This window comes from Echeneis naucrates, chromosome 3 (genome assembly GCF_900963305.1).
Source record: "Echeneis naucrates chromosome 3, fEcheNa1.1, whole genome shotgun sequence".
NCBI lineage: Eukaryota > Metazoa > Chordata > Actinopteri > Carangiformes > Echeneidae > Echeneis > Echeneis naucrates.
Window position 1 is genome coordinate 3,639,315 of NC_042513.1, and position 26,425 is coordinate 3,665,739.

General features: G+C 41.1%; 1 protein-coding gene across 4 annotated transcripts in view; it reads left to right on the plus strand.

Moving 5' to 3' along the window:
- The window catches only part of zfhx3b (zinc finger homeobox 3b), a 136,141-nt gene that overhangs the window by 74,010 nt on the left and 35,706 nt on the right, over positions 1–26,425 (plus strand). For all 4 annotated transcript variants that reach the window (XM_029498476.1, XM_029498479.1, XM_029498478.1 and 1 more), the window contains exon 5: positions 2,294–2,525. In XM_029498476.1, coding sequence (XP_029354336.1) covers positions 2,294–2,525 — 232 coding nt within the window. The remainder of the gene's footprint in view (positions 1–2,293; positions 2,526–26,425) is intronic.

Consider the following 26,425-nt stretch of genomic DNA (forward strand, 5'->3'; position numbering starts at 1 on the left):
ACACCTACAAGCACTGGGGCAGGCCACTTTTGGCCCGTTAAGACCATCTTCCTGCTCAGTCAGGTTTATAGTGAATTATGGCCAATTCTGGGGCAGGCAGTCTCAGGTTCACTCCTATATAAACCCTGTGGTTTTTATGGGAGACTATAAAACTCTTTTTTAAACCTCTTGAGACTGGCTTTGAAGTTTCGGTCAGGTGCTCTCTCTTTTTTTTTTTTTTTTTTCTTTTTTTTTTTACTTGTCTTCTTGAAGATTTTTGCAGCCTTGAGTCACTTGCTGCAAGTACTTTTTTTTTTAATTCAAGACATCTGCTGTGACTAAGAGCAGTTTGCATGATGGATTTGGTGTTATCTATAACTAAATCTGTCTCTCAGGTTTCCCTCTACCTTAGTTCTGATGCAATATTTGTGCAGAGAGGAAAAGGAAGAGAAGGAGGAGGGCTCCCACAATATCCAGCAACACCTATTCATGACATCATGGATGGCTTAAAATGAGGCGAGAAAGGAGAGCACACAGAGACACACAGCCTTTTACAATCACCTAATAACTCTATTACACTGAGCTGTGGGGCTCCCAAAAAGGAGGAAAAAAACTCCTATTCTTTTTCCTGGAAGCAGTGTCTTAATGCACATTTTAGGTGTAGAAGTGAGAAATATGAAACCAAAGAGAATGAAACACAATAGCCAAAAAAACCCCACAGCAATATTACAATATTTCCAGAAAATTAAACATTAGGAGAAGGGGACAAGAGCATTTTAGGGAGACATAATATTGTTACGACTTTTTTTTTCGCCAGCCTTTCAACACCTGAATTGGATGTAATGTGGTTAAAAGTCTAATGTTTCCATTGCTTTTATATTTTAGAGCCAGGCAATAGGCCATCCAACACAGGGAGGATATTTTAGTTTCACTTTTCTGAACCTTTTACATATAAGCTGGGGAGCAAATGACCACAGGGAAAATTGTACCCTGATCAGAAATACAGAGTAGAGCCATCTTTAATTACAATTATAAGCTTTCAGCACTGTTAATGATGTAAGTAATTAGTTTCTTCCTAATCTAGGTTAATTTTCATCAGTGTATTTTACCTTGTTAGGGATGGCCTTAGTTAAGTAATTGTCATCTCAATTTGCATGTATGTATTAAAAGCTAACACCATGTCAGTATCAGCAAGAAATATTTTTGTGGACAGTATTTTGTGTTGTTGCCTTGTTGCCACGGCATGCCTCATAGGAGATACAAAAACAAATTAATTAGAGTAAAAGGATGGAAACTTTTGGGGATTGACAATGATTGCAGCCAGAGAAGTCCACAGCAAGACTCCAGAATTTGATATAGCAGAAGCACATGACAGTGCTGACACAAGTGGCCATACTGAGTCTAGGGCTTTTATTATAAACATGCAAAAACCATCAATGTGACGCTTTAGGGGAATGGTCAATATCTGTGTTGCTCACACCAGATCCAGCCATATTGTGTTGGACTTGCATCATTGATTGAGCCATGCAGGAGGTAATTAGACTGGAGCTCTGTGGTGTGACAAGAGGTTGTGGTGGTATGGTGTCACTACAGGGTGTTACAAGCATGTTGCGACACTATAGAGGGCGAGTTGAAGACTGGACAGGGCCAGCAGTTGAGTCTTGGAGGTGTGGGGTGGGGTGGTGGGGTTGACAGGTCGATACTAGCACTGGTTTCCTGTACTCTGAACGTTGTCCTCCTGTTGTGGAATGTTCCAGTTTCTCTCAGAATGTGCTCAATCCGCCTCCGAGCTCACCAATGGCTGACTTTGCTTCTCCTTCTCTATGAGAGAGCCAGGATTTAACTCGCCATGATCAATATTTAGTATCCCATGCGTGAAACAGGCAGATGTTTGGAGTTTCCTTTTCAGAGACGAGAGGCTTCTGTTGAGTGAAGGGGATCAATGCTCCCTTCCGTCTCTGAGGCTGCAGACCCTCAGTTCCTGAAGGGTGGCTGATGTGATTCCTGCCCGATCTCGGGCCCCTGAGATTTGTGTGCCTCCTAGGCCTCTCCTGTCCTGTTAGCCCGCTGATACAGACACTCATGCAGGCAAAGTGCACAGTCCAAACAGTTGTCCTGAAGTGGAAGAGGTCTGGATGTTAAACAACAGGGCTGTGATTGGGAATTGATTTGTTCATTTGTCAACTGTGTGAGTGAAAGTGAGTCGGTAGTGCCTAGCAAGCTATCTGCCATCTAAAATAACCTCTTTCTCTCTCTTTTCTTCTCTCTCTCTCTCTCTCTCTATTGCTTTTTTTTCCTCCATCCTCTCCCACAGCACCTGCAGCAGCACGAAAATGCAGTGGAGGGTGATGCCTGCTACTACCATTGTGTGCTGTGCAACTACTCGACCAAGGCCAAGCTCAACTTGATCCAGCATGTACGTTCAATGAAGCACCAACGCAGCGAGAGCCTCAGGAAACTTCAGCGCCTGCAGAAGGGCCTGCCTGAGGAGGACGAGGACCTCAGCTCCATCTTCACTATTCGCAAATGCCCATCTTCGGACACAGGTCAGGATTTGCCCCCGCGGCCTTGCTTTGGCATCAGTTATGCCTGTAGTTCTTTGTGTTTCTCTCCTGATCTTTCAAATTATTCCACTCTCTCTCTCTCGCACGCATAAACGCACAAACTTGGTGTGATCTGACAGCTCGCAAGTTGTCAAAACCATGAATGCTAACTTTTTGTCCACTTTTACTTGTTCTGTAGAGTGAGCATTAACTTTAATGAGTAACATCTGTTTGGAGAAGAACAAAGAAGACCCTTTTTGATAAGGGCTTTAAGGTTTTAGTGTTGTTGGTGGTAGTGTCCTTTGTGTGTGCAAATCCCACATTCACTGTTAATGGGAGCGGCTGTTTGGCCATTAAAGACATACTGAGAGAGCGGATTAAAGCCAGAGAAGGAAGAGCTGAACTACTGCAGCAGCTGCAACAGCAAGAACACCGAAAAACAGACACCGTTACAACAACAGTAGCTCCTCTGAAACAAAGTGCCTTGACTGCTCATTTATTACGGACTGATTAGGAATAGTGAGCTGTGGTCAATTAACACTCTTTTTTAGCAGAGATTTGGTTTTCTAATCTCTTTAACTCCTGTGCCCTGACAAAGGGACTCTATTGTGTGTCCCTCCAAAAGGGAACCATTACTTCCCTTGCACACATACTCGCTGTCTGAGTTATGTAGGGGGAAAAAGGCCAGCCTGTGAAGATGCTTTGTTCCAAGGAGGCAGGGATAATGAAGCCAGCGGCCGGGAAATTGCGCAAAAGGCAGTCACAGATCTGAAGCAAATCATTAGAGAACATATTTAGCTGAGCAATTAGGGACAATTAAGCTTTCTGCTCACTGCACTCCAAATATGTTAATGACTACAGTACAGTGGACAAGCGAACATGCGAAGGCAAGAGGGGAAGGGCCATTTAGGTTAAAAGGGTTTGGGGGTTGGGAATTTCCTTTTTTTGTGTTCAGACAGGGGGAGTCAGGCTGTTTGCAAACAAATGTGTTTATCAGTCTGTTTTTTGTTTCTTTTCTAAGCTTTGATGTGCTGGGCCCTGGCAGCAGGGGTCCATGTGGGCAGTGTCACTGCACATACACACACACATACCCAGTGGTTACTGCCCTGCAGAGCTCAAGCAAATTGCAATTACATTCACATACTTCAGCAGACCACAGGTGGAAATTTAATTTAATTTGTAGGTTTTTTTGTGCACTTCAGATTGGATGTCTTTATAATATAATTGTGTGTTTTGATCACAATGATGCTTGATTATTGGAATGGGTGTTAATGTCTTTCCATTGTTACCTTAATGTAGGGACTGTTTTATTGCTGTATAATAGGCATGTCATTTTTTTGTGTTACTGGCTATAAGCCTTCGCCAGGAACACTCATTGTGCTCTTGTTCTTAGTACAGGCTAAATAAGCTTTTAACATCAAAATCTGACTCACTATGATCAAGGCTTTTGCCTTTGTTTTCTGTCCAACACCATGTCTTAAGCAAGTTAAAGAAAATGACGCGTGTTTTAAAAAGAAAGAAAATGTGTTGACTGTGCATCTTGATCAAATTATCTCAATAATGATCATACCTTGCCTTCTTTAATCATTAACTCTGAAATTGCTGACTCTACACTGCTTACTTCTGCTATTTCACACCCCAAATGCCTGAGCTGCACCAGTCCACCTCATAGCCCCATCTCAGCAATAGGACTGAAAATCTTCCCTCCCTGTGTAATATTTAATTTCCTCTTCGCTAGCTTTTCTGTTGCATGGGGCTCTTTTTTGTGGTTAAGGCACAGTTGTTAAAGTGGGGAACATTCCCTGGCTTGTTAAAACAAAGCTGCCCTGTATTTCTGTGTCACCTAGACAGCAATTCACCGCATGCTGCTGTTCATTGGTCCTGCAAGAGTTTCTCTGCCATCAAACAACAACAGTACACAGGTGATATGAAACAGTAGCATTACATAATGCTTCTAAAACTCCCACAATCCTTCTATTTTGGACAATAAGCTCCTTAGACCAAGATCTTTACATGTGGTTGACTGATACCTTTTGGTGACAGTAATGGAATGATCCAGTGTTGTTTTAAACTTTACTGTTTTGTACTTTATTTCACCTTACGAGCATGTAGCCACTATCAACTGTGCGACACATCTCCTCTGTGCTGGCTATGCAGGGAGGGCATTGACAACATAAATGAAGTTTCTTTTGAATTGGATTAACAGGAATAACAGGCTTGCATTGTTTTAATTCTTGCTCATACTGAAAATGTGTTGCTTAGGCATGCCGCTCTGTGGGATCCTCCTCTAACTGTATTCTTTAACTCTTCGTATATGGGTAAGGAAAAGAATGCGCCAAAGGGAACCCAGAACCACACAGCTACCCTGTGGGCAGAGATCGCTGAACAAAGATTGCACTGACTTGAGTACAACTGTCTTCAGCAAGGCTGGCCTCTAATTTTATGGATGGCAGGTCATTATCAGGTGGCAGATGGATAAAAAAAATAGAAAAGGAGCATCTTTGTGACATTGAAGGCAAGAGGGAAATGTTAAAACTCCCATAAAGTGCTGACTTGTGACGACAGCTGGTATGACAGCACAAGGACAGAATATATTTTAGGGTTGGAGGTTATAGAGAAGAAGTAAAATCTAGTGTCATGTTGATGTCATATATACGGGTTAACAGTGACTGCTGACCGTTGACAAATGTCCTGCTTAAGCATCAGTGCGTATCTGAATGAGAGAGGCCAGAACTGCAGAACATGTAGAAGTCAGGGAAACAAGTTTGGGGAGCTTGCGCGTGTTGAATAGTGTCACAATTGAGCGTATGATGACCCTATTTTATATGAATGATGTTCACCAGGGCATAAAACGCAATGACACATTGAGGTTTCTCATTCCTTAACATTTAATTGAAGTTAACTGAAGCTAAAGTTATTTTTTGAGCAGAGAACAGAATGAGATCATGCAGTGAAAAAGGGCAAAGATAAATGCACTGAAGTGTGGATGCCCTTCTCTAAGAAATGTTTACTTTGTCGTGTGTGTATAAGAGAGAGGGAGAGAGCGAGAGAGAACATTATAAGGGTAAAAAATCTGTGTTTCTCTTTGGAGTCATATGTGTGTGTATTTATCTGTATGTGTATGGAGGAAGCAGAGATGGAGAACAAACGTGGCTGACAGTGTGGATTAGCTCCTGCTGTAAATCTGCCTCAGTCACAGATGGCAGGCCCTTGATCGCTGGGCTGTGACGGCTTGGCTCTCATCGCAGGAGGAAATCCCTGTCTGTGAGGCTAGAAGGCAGGGAAGGAGAAGGCTGGGGCCGCCTGGGCAGCCACCAGTCATTGTCTCCTGTCTATTTTGACATAGAGACCTGTGTATTCAAGGGCGAAGACTGGTTTGGGGAGGGGTTATCTTACTTTGACTTTGCAGTTGTTTCAGCCACCACACTGTGAGAGCTTGTAAGTGGAACTTAAGCCCCAGTTTAGATCAGCATTACTTTTAATGACCAGTTTGAGGAACTGGGCAAAGGAGCTGTGTGCATTATTAAATGGAAATGAGACGAAAGGATGCATACAAATTACTGCATAATAGTGGTATCCAATATGAGATCCATTGCTTGTTTCGCTAAAAGGGGTGCTCTGTCAGGGTCACACACCTAATAGCAAGGCCTGTCCTGACAACAGAGGCATTTCTCCCCCCCCTTCCCCCGCCTCATGCATGATTCTTGAGACAATCTAAAAAAGCTGGAAAATGACTGTGACATGGAAAAATGCGCTAATAAAGCAAATCGGGGAAAGTTGCTCATATTTTAGCATTTGCACAACACTTTGCAGCTCACACTAAGATTCAGTGATTTTCAGATAGGAAGTGTCCGAAGCCTGCTTGTCAAACATACTTTATAAAATATAAATATGCATTAAATTGAAACTACATTCATCTTTATGTTTTGTCCTCTGCTTCCACCTGCTTTTTACACCACATTAACTTGGCTTTACCCTCTGCTGCCATCATAATTAAAATATGTGCATATCCAGTGGCTAAGCTGTTAAATCCAGGTAAAATCAGAGGTGAGCCAGAGCATGCTCTGATGGCATGCAAAGGCCATAGACCTAGCATTTGCCCCCCCCCACCACAGGCAAAAGCAAAACAGACGATAGTCATTTCTGGAATGTCCTCCTTTATTCATGCTTGTTAAAATGCAAAGTAAACCTTTCCAGAAACAGGATATTGTAGCCCCTAACCACCAGACCCTTTCTACATGCCACATTATGGCCAGCCTGAAAGTAAGTTGTATAGACAGACACTGCTGCAATGCGCTTTTAATAAAGGCTGTTATTGCCCTGGTGATGCAGAGTGGATATGAGGATGAGGACTGTGCAGGCCTGGATGAACAGGACCCCAGAGGGTGCACAGCTCAGTCAGGCCTCCGTCAGTCGCCTGCCTTCTAATCCTTGTCCAACGGGCATCTAGGCAGCATAGGAAATTGTTTGCTGTCCACAGAACGTGCCAGGAAATTCATAAATACATTACTTTTCATTTTGAAAATATTACAAAAGACTAGACATTTATTAAAAAGCCAAAATGATGGCTTTATAGATTTTCCAGTTGTGTATCAGCATTCATATGACCCTGCTGCTCTAACTAACACAACAAATCTTTTCTTTTCCTGCACCCTTTGTTTCATAGACAGGCTTGGTCCTCTACTGGCTCATCCTGTAAATCAAATTGACCAGAAAGCTGCCACTCTATTCTGGGATAGGCTGTGAATGAAAATGTCTGTTGTCCAGATTTTTACTACCTCCTGACTGAATCCTCCTTCTTTATGTACTGGCTGGCTCTGCCATCAGCATGGAACATGGGTAAGTTCTAAGACTTAATGTACCAGTCTGCCAGGAGAAGAGAGGTGTCCCAAATGGCAAATGCTTAATTTTGAGTGATTTTATTCTGAAATAAAGAGATAAGTCAGAAAAGTGATAGTTTAAATGTGGACAAGTCGTGTCACGACAATAACAAAATCAAGTGGGTTTGAGATGTTCGCCTTTGAGCAGACCGATCACGCAAAGTTCACCTTGCATGTGCTCTGAATGGTTTATGCTCGCTGTGTGTTTACACCATCAGTATTGTCATGTGGGCGTCAGTATGCACAAGATTTTATTTTGCAAGCTTACACACCCATAAATGAGCAGGCACATAGGTGTCCACACCGAGAATCTGACCGTGTGTGGGTGCGAGAGGTTCTCCCTGTCATCAAGCCCATTTTCAGAAGAGACTGGCAGCACATTATAATATTGGTTTCCTCCTCGCTTGTCATTACCAGACCCTATCCTTGAAAGCTGATCCAAAAGATAGACAGTCCATCAGGAGACAGTCATCTCATTTGTACTTACCAGTCGTGTTAATGAGTTCTATTTTCAGGCCTGGAGGCTTTGCTGCTGGATATTGGAGCAGAGGTGGCGATCAGTGGTGTGAAGTGCAGGATCAGGAGAAGCACAGAGGGAGGGGAAGGAGGAAATGCAGTAGTCCTGCTGCCCCTCATGTCACTCATGTGGAGTGACCACAGCCTCCACAGGGGCTGTCAGTCAGAGCAGAGGGCGGGAAGTCTGTGGTTACAGACAAACATAGACAGGAGAGGGGAGAATAGATTAGGTGACAAAGACACAATGGTTGTGATGGGTTTAATTATAGTAGCAGTCATGTCACTGCCATACAGGTACATGAGTTGAAAGAGAAACAACTTTATTTAAGAGGGAGAGTCATGAGACCATGGCTTCTCTTTAATGACTGATTTATATAGTCTGCTTGACAGAAATCATAAGTTGTTGATAATGTCCAGAACATTTATTCAAGAGTTTGTCAAAAATGCATGAGGTGAGCAATTCATATTTGAGATTATGAAGCAGTTTTTTTCCAGCATTTATTTGAACAAAAGTAAATGTAACTTAATTGACTTGACTATTTACAAGCACAAAGAGCCAATTAAGTCTGCCTGTCTTTACCAAGCCAACATTACAGTAGTTCATTGTCTTTTTCAGAAAGCATAACCAGCATGTTTTCTATTCATACAGTACTTGTTGGTAAACTAACTTGTATGTGACTCAGATACCATTGAGATAAATTTCATTCTCTTTTGGCTCTTTTTTTAGTTGTAAAATGTATTAGTTGTTATGATAGTTTATTATTTAGTTTTCTGCATGTTACTCATTTGAGTTCCCCCCCCTAAGGTACACATTATCATCTCACATTCAGCATGTTCTCATCTATGATATTGATTGTAGTGCAAGTGTTTGCCAGGTAGTCTAGAAACTACAACCAATAAATTGTTAAGCACTAAGATTGCTTCATTTGTTCCTATATTTTGGTATTGGATGAATACTGCTGCTCACTGTCAGAATTAGGCAGCTCAATTGGCCATAGGTAGCATCAGAAAAGAAACTAGGGTAAAGTTTGGGAACTATTGAGTCAAGGCTTGGAAAGTTTTATTTAGCCATTTTTAATAAGGCTGTTTGTGTCCCCCAGAGAGAGCTGGTGGATCAAAGTGCATGATCTGTGCTATGGATGAGTTCATCCAGACTCCAGCAGAGACGATAGGCCTCGCTCACAGTAAAACAAAGCCAGAAAGTGAGGGATGCCCGACCCAGCAGCAGGTTGCCCTCGCACTCCGAAGGCTCTATTGGAATAAAGGCAGAAGAAAGCACAGATGTTGTGATTCATTATCCACTCTCTGATATATTGACTTGTGTAGAATGGATCTGTTTGCCTGTTGATTAATGCGTGAACTCGTGTCATGTTAGTTGCTATAGAAGAAAAAGTCCTTACATACAGAAAAACAGACAAAGACATTCAGGATTTACAGGAAACACACACACACACTTACATGCATGCAGGTTTTAAGTGCATTAGCAGAGAGAGTCCCCTCCAGTGCCTCAACCACATCAACAAAAAGCAGCCAGGCAGATGGCAGCAATGGGAGAAGTGCAGAAATAATTCAGTGAAGAACCTTTCTGACCTTTACCTGTGGGTGTGAGCACCAGTCATTGATTCACACTTTGCTTGACAATACACTACACACCACCTGAGGAGGATGAGAGGAGGGAGAGGAAAGAGAAATGGATGAGTTTGGTGAAAAACACAGAAAGATGATATGAGTGGGAGGGAGGCTCTGCTGTACATTGGTGATGTGTGTATGTGTGTGTGTGTGTGTGTGTGTGTGTGTGCGCGTGAGTGAGTGACACTAGTGGGAGCTATCCACAAATGGATATTGGGAATTACTCTGGATTTGTCAGTTTCCACAAATATTTCTCTGCATTGCCTCAATGCAGCATGGTATCAGTGACAAACCAATATTCTCACACCACTTGATTGTGATGCCACTAGTACAAGCCACAGTTGGCTGTCACCGATGACAGATCACTTACTAACCTACTTCCGCGAAACCAGGCATATAATAAGTTGTTATCTGGGGATGACAACAAGATACACTCTTATATAGATGCTCATCAACTATCAGTTGATGAGCATCTATATAAGGGTGTCTCATGTTGTGTGGTGGCCTCCAATGCCCCTGCTAAGCCTCTGTTTTTTTAAAGAAAAAAATCCTCAATTTCATGGGGGTTTTGCACACAGCCTGGTCGTTTTATCAAATACGATAGCCAGCCCAGAATCAGTATGAGACAAAATAGTATTTGTGCTGTGGAAAACTCTGCATTCTTAGTCAGTTTTTTTCATTTACGGTTTTACAATGTCCATCCTGGTCCCAACTGATGGCCTAGCACTCACAGACTGCCCTTGTGTGGCTTGGACATACTGTTCTGCCACCACTTTTTCTGAAGTGGCTTTGGATATGGCCTTTTCTCTGTTCATTTGAAACAAAGGAGTTTAAAAGAATATAGCAATACCAAACATGATATCTGGAGCCACTCATTTGCATTTAAATGTACACTAAGGATTAAAGTCAATGTGCCCTTTGAGGGAAGAGTGTGACACTGTGACTAAGAGAAAAAACAGCAGATTTCTTTTGTTAGCCATAATCAATCCATTTCAAATGCCAACAGGCAATTTTATGTACTAGCAACATTGTTTAATTACTTACTCCCTGTAGAACAGCATGTGCTTGGCAGGACATGCATCTGATGACCGAGACGTGGATAATAAAGCAATACAACTTTGCATGAGTATCCTTGGATAACAGACTTCACTTCTTGTTTTGCAAAGAGTGAAAGGACAGAAGCATTGTCTTATTTATATTGAATATGATATAATAATGTTAATAATAAGTAATCATTTGAAGAAAACCAACTGTGTTGCTTTACACTTTGGCTTCAAAATGGTTACTGGATATTTAGTGCTTTTAGCATATCCTTCCACAGTTTACAATGATTTTTGATCCTTTTTATGTGTTTTACGTGTTATTTTGTCGATCCCTTTAGATGCATTTGAAGATTTCTTTTCATGTAAAAGCTAATTTTTGATCATGCTGTAATAGTGAAAACAGTAGAAAAACCACCCTGACCAATTGGAAGCATTAAGTTGAATAATCCACTGTTTAGAAAGCAAGAAAAGGTCAATTTTTATGCTTTTTACTCAGTAAGCATACAGAAGAGCATATCGAGTCAATATAGTGGCCCTGCACAGTCGACAGTCGACAATTTCAAGTACTTCTTTAGTGTTAATCCAATATGATAGACCAAGTGCCATTAAAAGATTTTCCAATTTCCACTCAGGAAGGAGATTGTTTTGTGGTTTTAATTTTACCTTGTGATATTTTAACGATATATGTGCACTTGAATAGCCAGTTTGAAGCAGTATAATGATGTCTGTAAAGAAAGTTGTGTAATGTGAAATTGTGAGATGAAACCACTACCATGTCAAAAGAACACAAGCTTGCTTGCTTGAAAAATTTGTTCTTGAGTCTCATAAGCAGCAACTAAAATCCTTCTCCCTTGTATGTGAGGAGAGAGTTTTTAAATATTAAGCAGGTACATATTCATTTTATGCAACATAAATTTGTTCGCTAATTACACTGCGTTGAACCTGAATAATTTCAACCACCTCTTGTTATACTGCAACCAGTTCTATTCAGCCCCATGGCAGAGATTTGTGGTTTCTGAGGGTGTGATGGTGTAGATACCTTACTGATGAATTACAAAGATAAACACAATATTCGCAAGACATCTGTCATTTCTTCCCATGAAAGTATGAATTTGTTGCTCGTAAGTGTGCATATGTATCCTAGCAGCACTAACGTGATTTAATACCCGTTCACAAATGATAACTATGAAAACATAAGCAGGACATGCATTGAACTCAATATCTCATTACCTTTGGCTATATTTCATAATTTATCTGAGTTTTTTCAGAATAAGAAACCAAACACTGGCATATGAATAATATCAACATTCACGCAGAATATATATACAAAATTGTTCATTGTGTTTTTCATGACTCTGGCACATGGTCTTCATTTCTCCTCTCTATTACCAGATGAATATGCGAGGATTTGAAAGTCTTAAAGGATTTTGTTTACACCAATCTGTCATAATCATTGTTCTCTTTCGGCAGAGACCACATCAACCGTGGGCAGCATGGGCAAAAACTGTTTCTGTAAAAATGCTCGTTTTTTTTTTTTTTTTTTTTTAAGTAAAAAAAAAAAAAGGAAAAATAATTCTAATAATAATTAACATTAGCAGTGCTTGATGAATGTGAGTTGTCTGGAAATGAGTTCCTCTCATGTATATGCTGAATATTTCAAACACTTGTGAAAGCTGAGATGCAGCACATATTTTTGTGTGAAGTGTAGAAGGGAGGGCACAGTGGATGTTTTTGAATCCATGTCAAAGGTCGTTGACAGTTGAACAGGCAGGCCAGCACTCTGAGGCTTACTCGATTCAAGGTGGCACAGGGGGCAGTAAGGCAGGCCGATTAAGAAAAATGGCCTGTGTTTTTGTCATGTTAAACCAGGCAAAAGAATCTAATTGGCTGGGGGAGAGCGAATGGCAATGCCTTCTTTGTTTAAGGGCCCTCTGCAGTCACTTTCAGGGACCCATTGTGCATTGACCACAATAGCATTAGCTTGTGCCCTTGTTCTGAGCTCCTCTTTTCTCTGGTTCTCTGCAGTCAGCTCCTGTCCGTTCCACTCTGTCTCCACGCTTCACTTCCACGCTCCACCACCGCTCAGGAAGGGACTCAGAAACATGCCTCCCATCATGATCACCTCAACCTTACCCTCTTTCTATCTTGTATTATCCCATTACCAAAACCATCCTCAATCCTGCTTTCTTATCCACCGCATTAAAAAGATTAAGCTTTAAATTTACTCCTCTCACAGTTTAGCCCTAGGAAAAAGCGAATTTATATATAATGTGTGTGTGTGTGTGTGTGTGTGTGTGTATGTTTATGATGAAATTTAAAGAATCCACTCATTTAATGTGGAAAGTATTAAAACCTACAGTGAGTCCAGACAGTGTTGCAACAAGGTCTTGCAAATATGTGATGAATAATTTGTGATGACGAACATGGCCTTAGTGCTTTTTGTGTGTGTGTGTGTGTGTTCGTTTGTTTTGTTGTGTGTCTTTGGTCTGTTTCTATTTCTCACCCAAGTTAAATAAAGCATCTCTCGAATTACAGTCTCGCCATAATGTCATTTTCACGGCAGAGGAAGCAGCTCGAAACACAGCAGGCTATCCATGGCGCTGTTCCTCAAAGTCAACTGGCCAGGCCAATGGGACATGAATGTTTAAGAGTTCTTTTAGAACTCAAGAGTCAGTAATTTCGCTAGAATCCGCAGAAACAATAAAATGTGTGGAAGGTGATGATTTTGTTAGTGAGCCTTATTGGTCTTCCTGCCAGTTTCATAGCTAACGTTACCATGCTAAAAACACTAGGTAGCTGCCTGTTGACATTTGAGCTGTAGCCTGAGGTAATACCCCCCTTCAGAAAAGAAAACCACCACCAAGTAACATAAATGAGTAAGCAGACGGCTTGTCTCATTATTTATTTCTTACTCTTTGTGTTCTGCAATTATGGTCTGAGTAGCTAAACTTATAGATTGAGATGCTAACTATATAGACACGATGTGAGAGCTAGCTAGCTGGCTAGCTATATAAATTAGCCTATGTCGCAAGTAACGTTGTCAGACTGCTCCATTGCTCTCATGATGCATATAAATACCAGGTCGGAAAGAAAAAGACTGCTGTGGAGAAAGCTTTGGGCCGGCAAAAAGGGGATAGAAGATGTAATGATAGATTTAATGAAAGAGCCGCTAGAGAGAAAGTTATTCTACTTTTAGTATACAACATTTTTGTTTTTTGTTGCCATTGCTTATTTTTCTTATTACTTTTTTATTTGTTCAGTTTACACCGTAAGTGTTAGGATGATTTGCTTACTTTTTCGTCCAGAAATGATTAGGCTAATTAAGAATGAGTAAAGAATCATCCACTCCGTAACCTGTTTGACAGGAGAGGGACAGAGATATGACAGAACATGGACAGGGGAAGAAACAAAAGGACAGAAAGACACAGAAGTGAGACAGCTGAGAGACAGGAGTGACACAGAAAGAAACAGCAAGGCAAGTTTACTTGTATAGCACATTTCATGTACAGGAAAGTGCTTCACATAAAACATTAAAAAGTACCTCAAAAGTGAAATTTAAAGGCAAAATAAAGAGCGACAGAAACAAGTTAATATACAAAAAAAAAATCCAGTGCTTTATGGGAGATCTTGATTTGAAGCAGTTCAGACTTTGAGCAGCTCTGCTGCATTCTGAAAGTTTATTACACAGGTTAGGAGCATAAAAGCTGAACCCTTGCCTCACCATGTTTGGTTCTAACTCTGGGCACAGAAAGTAGTCCTGACCCTGTTGACCTCAGGGTTCTGGTTGGTTCATAATGGTTCAGGAGATCAGAGATGTATGCCTCTTTTGGCCCTAGACCATTCAGAGCCTTATAAACCAACAGCAGAATTTTAAAATCTATTCCGTGGCGACAGAAAGCCAGTGTAAAGATCTAGGAACAGGAGTTATGTGGTCCGCTCTCTTGGTCTTAGTCAGGACTCGGTCTGCAGCCTTCTGAACTAACTGCAGCTGTTTGATGGACTTTTTAGGGAAACTCATAAAGACAGCATTAAGTGGTCCAGTATATTGGTGGGGGGAGGCAAAACTATAGACCTTTATATTTTTTAGACCCTGGCGATGGCCCTGGCCATGAGAATACATTTATTTTCCAGAGTCATATAATCACAAAAAACAATTCATGTTATTTCTAGACAGTAAGTGGTTGAACACGGAAAACAAATTTCAACGGGCAATCATCGTTGTATACACCCTGACTCACTATCTTTTTTATTATCCTTTTATCTGAACAGAGACAGAGATCTTTAAATTAGTGCTTGAGCCATGTACAAAGACAAGCATTTCATTTTCATGACGTCCTCACAGAGCAAATCAGAGCAGTTTTTATGTTGCTTACTGACCAAACCTGCATCCTATAGTAAATTGGCAAACAAAACAGCAATGCAGTTGAACTATTGGTATGTTAAGTCCTATTAAATATTTCCAAAGCCAAGTGTGTTGAAGAATATGTTATAACCCGAAGGAGGCAGCAGGTCAATAAATGAACCCTCTCAGCAGTGGGACCTAGGTTTCAGTCTTTCACTACCTCCAGCAAATCCATGTGCAAATTGTATAACAACTAACCTCGGTATATTTAGTGCACTGTTAATGGCCTTCTGCCTTGTGAAGGTGTAATCATGCGTGATAAAAACCGAGCCCAAGTTACTAACCTATGAGCAATCTTGTGTGCATTAAAGTGTCCTCTTTTTTTTTTTTGTGTGTGTTATAAAGGTCATTCATAACTTGGTCGTGTTGTTGATGTACAGTGAGAGATATTGATTGATTAATGCATTAAGTGCTCACAATCCATTAGGTTCTGTGAAATGGGCTGGAGAGAAGACTTGCTCTTTCTCTCACTATGTATTTTCACCTCTCCCAATTGTTCAAAGGCCATCATTTTTGCTCGCAAAGTTTAAGGGACAAAGACATGAATATCTGCCAACTAATGCATTCAAAAGAGCATTGCTTCTCATAAGTGTCAGTTCAATTACTCTGAAAAGCTTGACAAGGAATTGCTCTTACATTAGCCCTCTGTTCATCCTGACCCAAAAAGAATAGTCTTCACCTACTCTAAAACATGCACACTTCATCATCTGAAAGTATGAAAAAGATTCACCATCTTCTTATTGCTCGAAACATAACAGCTTTAGCAAATTTTTACTCTGCCCCCTGCAATGCTGAGACAGTGACTAGGAACAACAATAAACCATATGGCATTTAGTGATGGCAAGGATTATTATACTCTCTTGAAATGATTTTTGTTTGAATCAGAGGAGATGCATATGCCCCCCTCCCCCCAGCACACACACACACACACACACACACACACACACACACACACACACACACACACACACAAACTCTATGTACTTCCTTAGGATGGTTTTCAGTCCCAATGAGAGGATCATGGGATCATCAGACTCCACACTACTTAGTGACAAGAAATAGGAGACCTTTATCACCTAGGCCCTAAGAAGGGAAGCCTGTGAAAGGGGCCTGAGAGTCAGTCATTACCTTAGAAACATTGGCTGCATTAGAGATTCATAACAGTGTGCCATCTCTGCACCTTTCATCTCCACCAGGGCCAGCTCCATTAGGATCTTTTATCTTTGTGCTGATGGCTGCTCTTGATAATGGGGCTGCCGAGAAATCCCAAAAAGTAAAGACTCAACTCTGACACTATTGGCCCTCCCTTTCTCCAAGTAGAGCAGTACAACAGTACAGTAGAAGATATACACACGCTTATTAGTAGACTTAAGCCCAGATTTACTAGCTTTCGTTCCATCTTTCTTTTTCTTTTTTTTTTTTCATTTATCTTGACAGATCGATATCCAGCATGTTACTTAAATTACTGGTGCATGTTTCCTCAAAAGCACAGGTGTTGCTGTCCGTCTTACGTGGCACAGTCTTTGTATTTGCGGTTTGATGATGATGCAGCTAACTGCAAAAAATATATACATTTTTTCTTTACGTTTCCTTTCTTGTGCATTCTGTAGATCACTGTGTCTCGACTACCAGTTTGACTGGGGTAATTTAAAAGGTTGAGGTTTAGTGAAATATTGGCATTATTCTGGCTGATCCCCCCCCCCCCCATGAAAATACATTAATGATATCCCATGCAAAGCCTCCCTGATAACTTTGCTTTTGGGCAGACAAATACAACTGCATAATGGTATAGTAATTCTTGCAAGCCAATGTTTTTTCAAATGTTACAGTAATTATGAAAAATATTCATACTTTTCCCCTACATAGCCGAAGCAGAGCAAATCTCATTTCCAAGGCAAAGCAGCAAAGGAACACACTGAATAATCATTGTGTTTAATGCTCTGGTCATAATCCCAGGTTTTATGATGGTTTTCTAATGATTTTCTAATGATGTTAAATATTAGTAGAGAGTACAGCCATAATTTGAACACAGCAGTCATTTTTTCAATGCTCTATCAGCACACCCGATTGCAACTACAATGAATATTACACTGGGAATGAGATTTAAGAGCCATCCCTTTTGGTGTTTTATTTTGCCGTCTCCCCATCTGCCATAAATCCTCATTGCTGTGCTCTTGAAGCCTCCGCCCGTGCCTGCTTTCCCCAGGTGGGAATAAAATTAGGTGCAAGGGCCATTTCATTCAGTGCCACTGTCCGTCCACCACAGTCATTCGTAAAAAAACGCTGGAGCTGTCCCAGTGGAGAAGCCAGGGGACTCTTGGGAAATATAAAAAACAAGGAAAGAAGAGGGAGCGAAACATAACAAAACAGTGGAGAGATGAGCACAAAGACAGGAAAAAAATCTTCAAAATTGCTGTCATAGAAGATACAGAAGCTTGGCCTCTGATGAGTGACAATATTGAGCAAAATATGTATTGGAGACAAAGGCTTTGTCTCCTTCCTGCGCCTTTTCAATGAATTACACCTCTCCACCCCCAACCCCCAGCTTTTTAATTAAATGGCTGCAGCTCCATCTCTCTATCCGTAGCTCCCCATTACAGAGGCTAGATAAGGGATTGCTATCTGTAGCATGTTAAGAAAGGCTGCTGGGCAGCCAAGCCTCATGAAATTTGTCACAAGATCTCATTTTCCTCATTGCCAGACGTGATGCTTATAATTGATGTGGAGGCAGCAGTAATTTATTGGCCGTCCGCAATTATCATCCCTTTCTAGCAGGAGGATGTGACTGCAATTTATAAGTGTGTGTGTGTGTGTGTGTGTTGTCAGTGTGTCTGGGGTTGGGGGGATGACATTGTATTGTATAAATTAACGTGAAAACATGTTTCTCCTTATCACATGGTAAGTGTGTATGTGTGCGTTTGCCACTTAAGAATGCAAATTAACGACAGGCTCCATATCATAAACAATATGGGGCCTGTAATGCAGCCATGTTCAGCTTAGGTGTCGAGGCTGTCAGTGTGCCAGATGGACTTTCACACACACCCGGGGGGTGGAAGGGCGTCCAGAAGCTTGGGAGGTGAGGGGGGGTCAGAGAGGGCGGGCCAGAGGGGCAGAGGGGGCTGGTGCTGCAGCTCTTTGTCCACAGCTCCTCCTTATGTCTTTAGGGTTTGTTTTCACACCGTAAAAACAATGACCCTGGGGGTAGATTGTTAATAATGTGAACAGTGAGACTATATGAGACTTAATGCAGTCTGTCTATGTCTTTAAATCAAAAATGATTCCTCCTAACTTTCCCTGACATATTCAGAAAAAGAAATACATACAGAGTTCTGTCGGATCCAGTGTCAAGATCAAGAATGTTCTTTTGTCCCAAATGTTGATCCCAAATGTCACAGGCGCAATAACTGAACTCCTCCCCAGTCCATTTTGACAAATTTTGTTTACTGCAGATCTGACATATTCTGCAGAAAACCAGAGGTCAATGTTAAAATCCCACTGGCTTTTTGTTGAAGAATACTTGGATGATTCTAACTTTTCAGTTGGACCACAAATATATGGCACTACATTATTTCACAAGGTTTTATGATACAAGTAAGCAACTGAATTGAGAGTGACAGTGGACATTAGATATAGCCTGTTAAATTTCACTCTCAGCTATTTATACCAATGTAGAATCAAATATCATACTTCTCAGCTCAAACGGGGCAGGTCATGGCTTTTTTTAACTATGTGGGCAATGTTAATATACCAGGCTGAGCACAGTATGCTACATTTAGTGTTTTCAATACACTTGTGATGGAGGCTGAGGGTTCTTTGGTGTGTGTGTATATGTATATTCATGCACAATGCACTTTATTAAGACAAAAGAAAAGAAAAGACAGACAAAAGAAAATACTACATTATCTAAAAAAACTCTGAATATTTTTTTTTCCAAGACAACATAATTCTGTAATTACTTGCTAGACAAATAGTCAGAGTCTTCAAATAAAAATTATTTAGGTTTCCTTTTTCAGAGACAACTTCAGCAACATTAGCTCTGTACACACTGACACAATTGCAAGTGTAAGTGAGGGGGGGTAAATCTCATGTTCTCTGCTGTGTTCCTGAAGCGTTGATGTGCTGTGTGCACAAGTAGCAGGTTTAGTAGTTTGCAGATTTTCCTGTTGCACAGCGGTGAGCTCCATGGTAAAGGTGGATTGCTGTCATGCCATGGCAGGGCGGAGAATGAAGAAGATGAGGGCTGTCATCAGCAGCCATTCTGAGCATGCTCAGTTTGCGTGGGGAAATGGAACCTGTTTGTTTTGTCTAACTGCACGCCTGTTGTGTGCAGTTGCCAAATTAGACTTTCAAATCAAGAAGCCAGTGGGAGACCAAGACTCTAGTTTTCTCCTTCCCTTTAATAATCATCCCTGTTTACTCTTCAGGGAGTCATCTTTATATATTTTTTTTTCCTTAAACGCATCCTCTAAGAAGGGAGAGTGTCTTTAATAAAGCAAGCAGGCAGCGCCATTCCAACATGTGAATTGCACAGGAGAGAATTGAGAGATGGAAGCAATAGAAGAACACCAGGGGAGTGGGGGCTGCTGCTTCTGCACCCTTCATGCTATTATCTTTATGGCATAGCAAAACATGCTTCAGGCAATCAGCATGAAATTGTTAATTGCTGAGCCCACTTGTGCGTTGCTCAGGGGACAGGGGGCCTTCAGGAGGTCCCACATCATGTGGGTAAGGGATGTCCAACTAACTGCCTGCACGTCTGGTCTTCCACCCGACGCATAACACTGTCCAACAAACATGTTGTCTTCTCTCACTCTCTGTGACCTTCACATAATTGCATTGGTATTCACTAGAGGTGCATTCCACATAGTGTACTTAAGGATACATTGTAGCTGCAGTAGCGTAATAGAATAAAAAATATTTAACAAGCACAGTGGAATGGTATACAGGTAAATTGTGAAATATATGTTTGATAAAGATAAGAATTTATGCTTCAATATAGACCACAGATTCACATGTACTGTCATTGAGTTTCGACTTATGTCAGATTGTTGGCTGTTTTCTCTGAATTTCTCTGTATTGTCATTATACCCATGGCTAGCTCCCATCACTCATTAGAAGTCAGCTAAGCCAAACCTTATGCAAGACAAAGGATTTTTTTTTTTTTTTTGTGGGGTGAGGTCTCCACCCTGGCAAGATGGAGGACTTGATTGGTTTCAATTGCCTACATACACAAACAGGACTCCCTTTCTTCCTTTTAAGACTTGGCTCCAGGTGAAGATATGGAAGACATCTTTTCAAAATGAATACCACCCCTCCTGTTACATGCTCAGTCAAAACAGAATGCCCCTCCTCCTTGGTTATCAGTTTTGTTCATGTTGGAAGAGAAGGAGAAGAAGCAAGGTTACACAGGGCGTCATATTAATGGGGCCTGTCATGCGCGTTGATCGTCTTAGTTGTGGAGGAGGATGAGTGCTCAAAAGGTGTTGTCTTCAAATAGGATTTCTGCAAGTGAGACATCCTCATTGGATGATATCCCCCTCAGAGCAGCCACTTTCTTATAGAATGATATGTTATTAAGAAAATGAAGTGCTGCGGGCCCAATGGTAAATCCCTCCACTTTGTCATGGTGTGCTCTCAGTTATCACACCCTGTTCGCTCATTCATTGCTGATGTTCTACCCATTTCAACATGTCATACTAGAGCACAACAGCCTTGTATTTGAAGTCAGTCGCCCTTTAGGAGCATGCGTTACTCAGAAAGGGTTCCAACTAATCAATGATTCCTCAAAAGGTACATTGATCTTATATAAAAAAGGATGCTTGAAACTAAGCAGGCTTTTTCTCTCTAGTAGATTAAAGTTAAGTACAATTTGTGATCCAAATGTAAATTGAAAGAGGCAACTCAAAAGCACATCGCATCTCAGGATTGGATTCTGTTGTCTCTTCGAAATAGGCGTGCAATATAAAATATTTACTGTAATTATTATCTAAATGTAACTTGGAATTATAAGTACTTGTGTATAATTTTGTTAATGTACATGTAGTGAAACAACTTTTAAAAAAAATATATATATTTAAAGATAAATTATAGGACATTCAAAGAGAAGGGCTGAAATGCAGTTATGATATTAAGTTACAGTTTTTAAAATATTAATATTCTAACCGTACATGTATATCTGTTATTACACCTGATGTGTGTAATTTTAGGTTTTATTGTAATTCCAAACTCCTGCTGGAGACCAGTGAAAGAGATGTTGAACTCAGCAGCCTAACATCAGCGCTATCAGTGGAATATGTAATGATCAGGTCTGAGAGAAAAATTTGGAAATCTCTGAACAAACTTTGCTTTGTCCCAGCTGTCCAGAAACATGACTGAAGAAAAAGAGAGGGTGATTGAACCGGGGTTGAGTCGACAGGGGGAATGGCAACTGCTAGACAGGAATTGATTACATTAATTGATATGCCAATATGTAAGCTTGTTACATCCACCATTGCTTAGGATGATGGCTAACAGGTCCTGCTGGTCAATGGAACCAATAAAGGCTTCATCCATTAATGAGCAATGTGGTAATTAATGTTATCCCTAAACCAATTATCTCAGGCAGTGCATCTACAGGAAAGCACAGCAACCAGCCAGGTTATCTCTGTTATACTCTTAAGCAATTTTCTCATGCAGCCTCTTTACTGCTCTGTGAATAAACATGGCTGTAAGACTGCGCTCTGTCAGTCTATTCACAAACCATAGACAAATAAAGCATTGTGAGTTTGTTCCAGAGGTTATTAAACAAATTGAAAATACATTTTTGAAATGGTCACATTTAATACTGTGTTTAAGTTCTATAACAATTATTTGTAGCCTCAGCCTTGAAGTTACAGAACTTCCTAAGTAATCATAGTTGCATTCATTCATTAATGCATCTTCTAGCACTTCTCCATTTCTGGGTCGCAAGGGGTGCGGGAGCCAATCTCAGCTCACACTGGACGAGGGCAGGGTACTCCCTGGACAGGTCACCAGTCCATCACGGGGCCAACACACAGAGACAGACAGAGACCAACAACCACTCACATTCACACTCAGACCTACAGACAATTTAGAGTCACCAGTTAACCCAAACATGATGTCTTTGGACGGTGGGAGGAGGGTTAGGGGGGTTAGGGTTAGAGGAAACCCACGCAGGCACGGGAAGAACATGCAAACCTTGCACAGAAAAGCCCGCAGCTTTCTTGTTATGGGGCAACTGTGCAAGCTAATATGTCGCCATGCTGCCTCATATCTTCATATTCCAAGTTAATCCATTTCATCTTGCCCCTTTTTTTAAATGAAAACTTCATTGTTGTATTTGTTTTATTATTATTTTCATTTTTGTCTATGCCATCACATTTTGACATCCCATTTCCATCTTTTTCACAGAGGTACAGAATAAGAATTATATATTGAAGGTCCCTTACTGTGTATGCCACAAAATAATTAACTGATGGTAATAGAGCAAGATGTTTGTTGGCCACCAACTCAGTTAAGTTAACTCAGAAACCAAAATGATCTCAGGTAATTTGGTAATTATTCCACCTCTAATTGTGTATTACATGCAATGCATTTCATGTGGTGAAAAATATGTCTGCAGTGTTTGTCCACAGCCACAAAGCCATAATTGTCTTGACAGCTTTAACAAACCACAAACCCAAAGAGTCAGTGCCAAGTAACACACCACACCTCACTCCAACAGTCACAATGTCTGTACATGAATAATAGCAGGCTAATAAATCAATACTATTGTTTTTATGTTTTTAAGAAAGGATACTTTTAACTGGATTCATTGCTCATTATTTTTCATTCATCTCATTTTCACATGATGTAAATAAAACAGGGTTTTCTGCATTTCATTGTGGTAACTGAGCAACACAATTATGTGAAATTACGTGGCGACAGTGCTGTGCCCTGTCTTCTACAGTCTGGCTTTGAAAACGATGGCATGTTAACTTAGTCATGCTGATCACTGAGTCCTTCCCTCCATGTTCTCCTTTATTTATTTATAGTAAATAGTGTCTGAGCAATGATATGTGGGTTCGGTTCAGTCAGGAAAATGTGTTGATTTAATTTATTTATTGCTTAAATGTGTTGATTTTGTGGTAAATGTAATTGTTGCCTAAATGTTCTAATGGTACTTTATTTAGGCACATGCAATAATGTTAGTATGTATGTCTTATGTTGTAGGAGATAGTTTTTATAAACCCCTGAAAACTGTAATGGAATGGATGCTGTAGAAGTGCAGAAAGGCCCATCTGTCTCGCCGCCTATTATCCAAAGCCTTAATCGGGACTTACAGCAGGGCTGGCTAAATAAACAGTAAGTAAGTTGTCTTGGGTAGAGGAACGTCAATGCCTGCAACTTGCTCAAGCCTTTACTCTGAATGGTTCTGTATTGACCTCTGAGGACCCCCCGAGAATTCCCTAATTGAAAATTAATATTGAATCAATGCTGCGGGCCATTTGCATATTGATTATAAACATCCAGGAAGGCACCAAGTATGTCTGGGATCAATAGGGCCCTTCTGCAGCAGGCCGACTGCACTACATCACATGGCAGCTGCCTGCTCCTGAGGTTAATGACTGCTCCTTGTTAAGGAGCTCTTGTCAGGTAGAATCCAGCTGTAGGGTCTTTCTCCTTAAGCTGGCAGCAGGTGAACTGTGGAGGGTGGAAGAAGAGGTACAGATGAAGGGGAAGAATGGGATTTGGGCAACGTTTTATGTTTTAAGCGACAAGCAATCCACGTTTATCTCTGCATTAAATGTTTTAGCAACTTATAGATGTCATTGTAGCCTACTATCAGAGATAATGGCCTCCTTTTGTCCCTTACCATCTATATTTTTGGGCACTGGCACCCCAGCGTTGAACTCTGACCACTGCCAAACACGGACCATAAAACACAGCAACCATGTGTTTTTGTACTCTATATGTGTATAAGAAAGGATAAGAAAAGGAGGATGATCAAAGATAACACCAACCATTTCCATCCCCTGAAGGGAGAGAAAACAATATTAGGTAGATCAAAAAGGTCTTTTTTAATTTGGAGTGAAACTTTCACAGCATTACAAGACAAAGGCGAACCAGAATCCTCTACTTTAAGGCACCAATTAAGATTCAACAACGCATACATTCCTCTCCCAAACTCCCCATAATAGTTTCCACATGTGGATGAGATGTTAAGAAGGCAACAGAGTAAGTGATGGCAGTGGAGACAATGGAGTGAAAAGGTTAGAAACTGAAAAAGGGAGCTGAATAATAAGATCTCCGTCAAACCATTGGCATTGGTAAAAGCCGCAGAAAATCACAAAAAATCAGACTGGCTGGTTTATTGGCACTGCTAAAGTCTGGGTAAACTACTGGGGCTCTCTAAAATGGGATGATTCTTTGAACCCACAAGAGACAGCAAACCTGGTGTGAAGCACATGTGAGGACAGCTTATCCTCCAGTATAGAAAGGCAAGGTCTTGAATTAATGATTCTGTGTAGTCTCTGTCCGTCCTCCCCTCGTCACTGCCCCCACCTCAACCCACACCCTGCACGGGGAGCGAGGGTCTGGGAGCCAGGAATGGAGTGCCAGGCCCAGAGAACCAGGCTGCATCTGATTGCTTCATTACAGGCCCTTTCATTGACTTGGTTGCACTGAACTGATGAACTGAGGCAGTGGACAAGAGCACATAATAGGAAGAAATGAATTCTTATCACAGCCTTCTCAGGAGGCCAGTGGTTCTGGCTAGAGCCAACAGAAGCCATGACTGAATGGGGAGGGAAGGAGCAGGGGGTGGGGGTGCTGTATCTGGGCCCATTCATGAACCAGAAACAGGATCTTGACATGATGAAGCTTTAGGATGTTGGATCAGTACACAGGGGAAGAACCGTCAATCCTCAGAGGCATGTTATTGTAGGAAGCTTGTTTTAATGATTAATTTAGTGATTAGTGTTTGCTTTCTCATTGTAACTGACACCCATGGCATAACACTTTTCCAATTGTTTATTTCTGCAACCCTCCAGAGGCAGACATCTGTTAGTTAGAGTCCCTGCTTCAGGCCCCAGAGCAGCACCTAAACACCAGCCACTGAAATGAATAATTAATTGTGTACCTTACTGGGCTCTCACCCACCTAACTCCACAATCTCTGGCTAATGAGTGAGAAGAGTCTTCTGCAGCGAGTACAATAGCAGCACCCATTATGAAAACAACAGCAACACAAACAACCACAACCATGCATACAATAGAAATGCAGTATCTGATATAGCTCAGCACCAATTTAGCAGCAGCCTTGGTCTCAGTAGGGAAGAAGTTGCTAATCCCTGACCGTGCCTTAGAGAGGTGAGGGACTCTGTCTAACCTGCTTATTTCCATGCCTGTATGCATAGTCAGCATTAAACCACAGAGGAGGAGGGGGGAGGGTAGGAAAACCCCATGTTGTACAAATGCTGTAGTTTTTATACTGAGGCCTGCAAAACGTAAAGTTCATCTAAAATGAGGTGATGCTGTGTCATTATGTTCCACAAAGGTGCATAAATTGAAAGACTGTTTAGTGAAGTCTGCTGTTTGGCTGGTCATTTACAGCAGCTACCTGCCAGGAAACTCTGCTCTTCCCTCTTCCTCCGTGCCGCCATCAAATCTTTCCCCTCCCCCTCCTGCTCATACCTGTTCACTCGGCACAAAATGGATGCTGCAAAGCCATTTAATTGGCCTCTACTTCACATTTCAAGGGCATATGAAATGTCCCTTTAATAATATCTCTTCCCCTACAGAGCTGGTCTTCACTGTGTTGAGAAAGAACATACTTAAGTGCTGACTATCAGTGATTGCCATTGGGATTGTTGTGTATTTTCTCCCTTTTTTTTTTTTTTTTTTTTTGGTGACAGCAACAGATATATAAGTCATTTTGGTCATTTAAGAACAGCTGGCCCATGTTTTATCCACATCATCAGTTCCATTTTTTTTCCTTTCCTTTCTCGTCCTCTCCCTCTCCTGTGGCTGAGCCAAAGATAACTGAGTAGCAGTTTTGACTGTAATCACTCCAAGTCTCTTTCTCTGGAGAGCAGCACAGCGGGCAGCACAGTTCCACCCCTCTAGGAGCTTTCAGCCCACTTTCACAGTATCATGACATGTTCATGAATAATCAGACAATGCCAAGATTTCACACTCTCATACATTCAGTGTTGAAGCACCTAGCTTTAAATTGAAAAGCTTCATGTTATTTGGAAAGATGAATCTCTTAACGACAAACAATAATCCAATTGCGGTTCCAAAGAGAGAAAATGTGGCCCACTTTGAGAGGACAAACTCAGCTGAACAAGCAGAGGAACTAGTAATTTGAATTAAAAAAAAAAGAGCCCTCATGCAGGCTGAACCCTGTAGGCCTGCTCTGTCAAACGTCATTCTGAGGCATTTTTGTATCTCA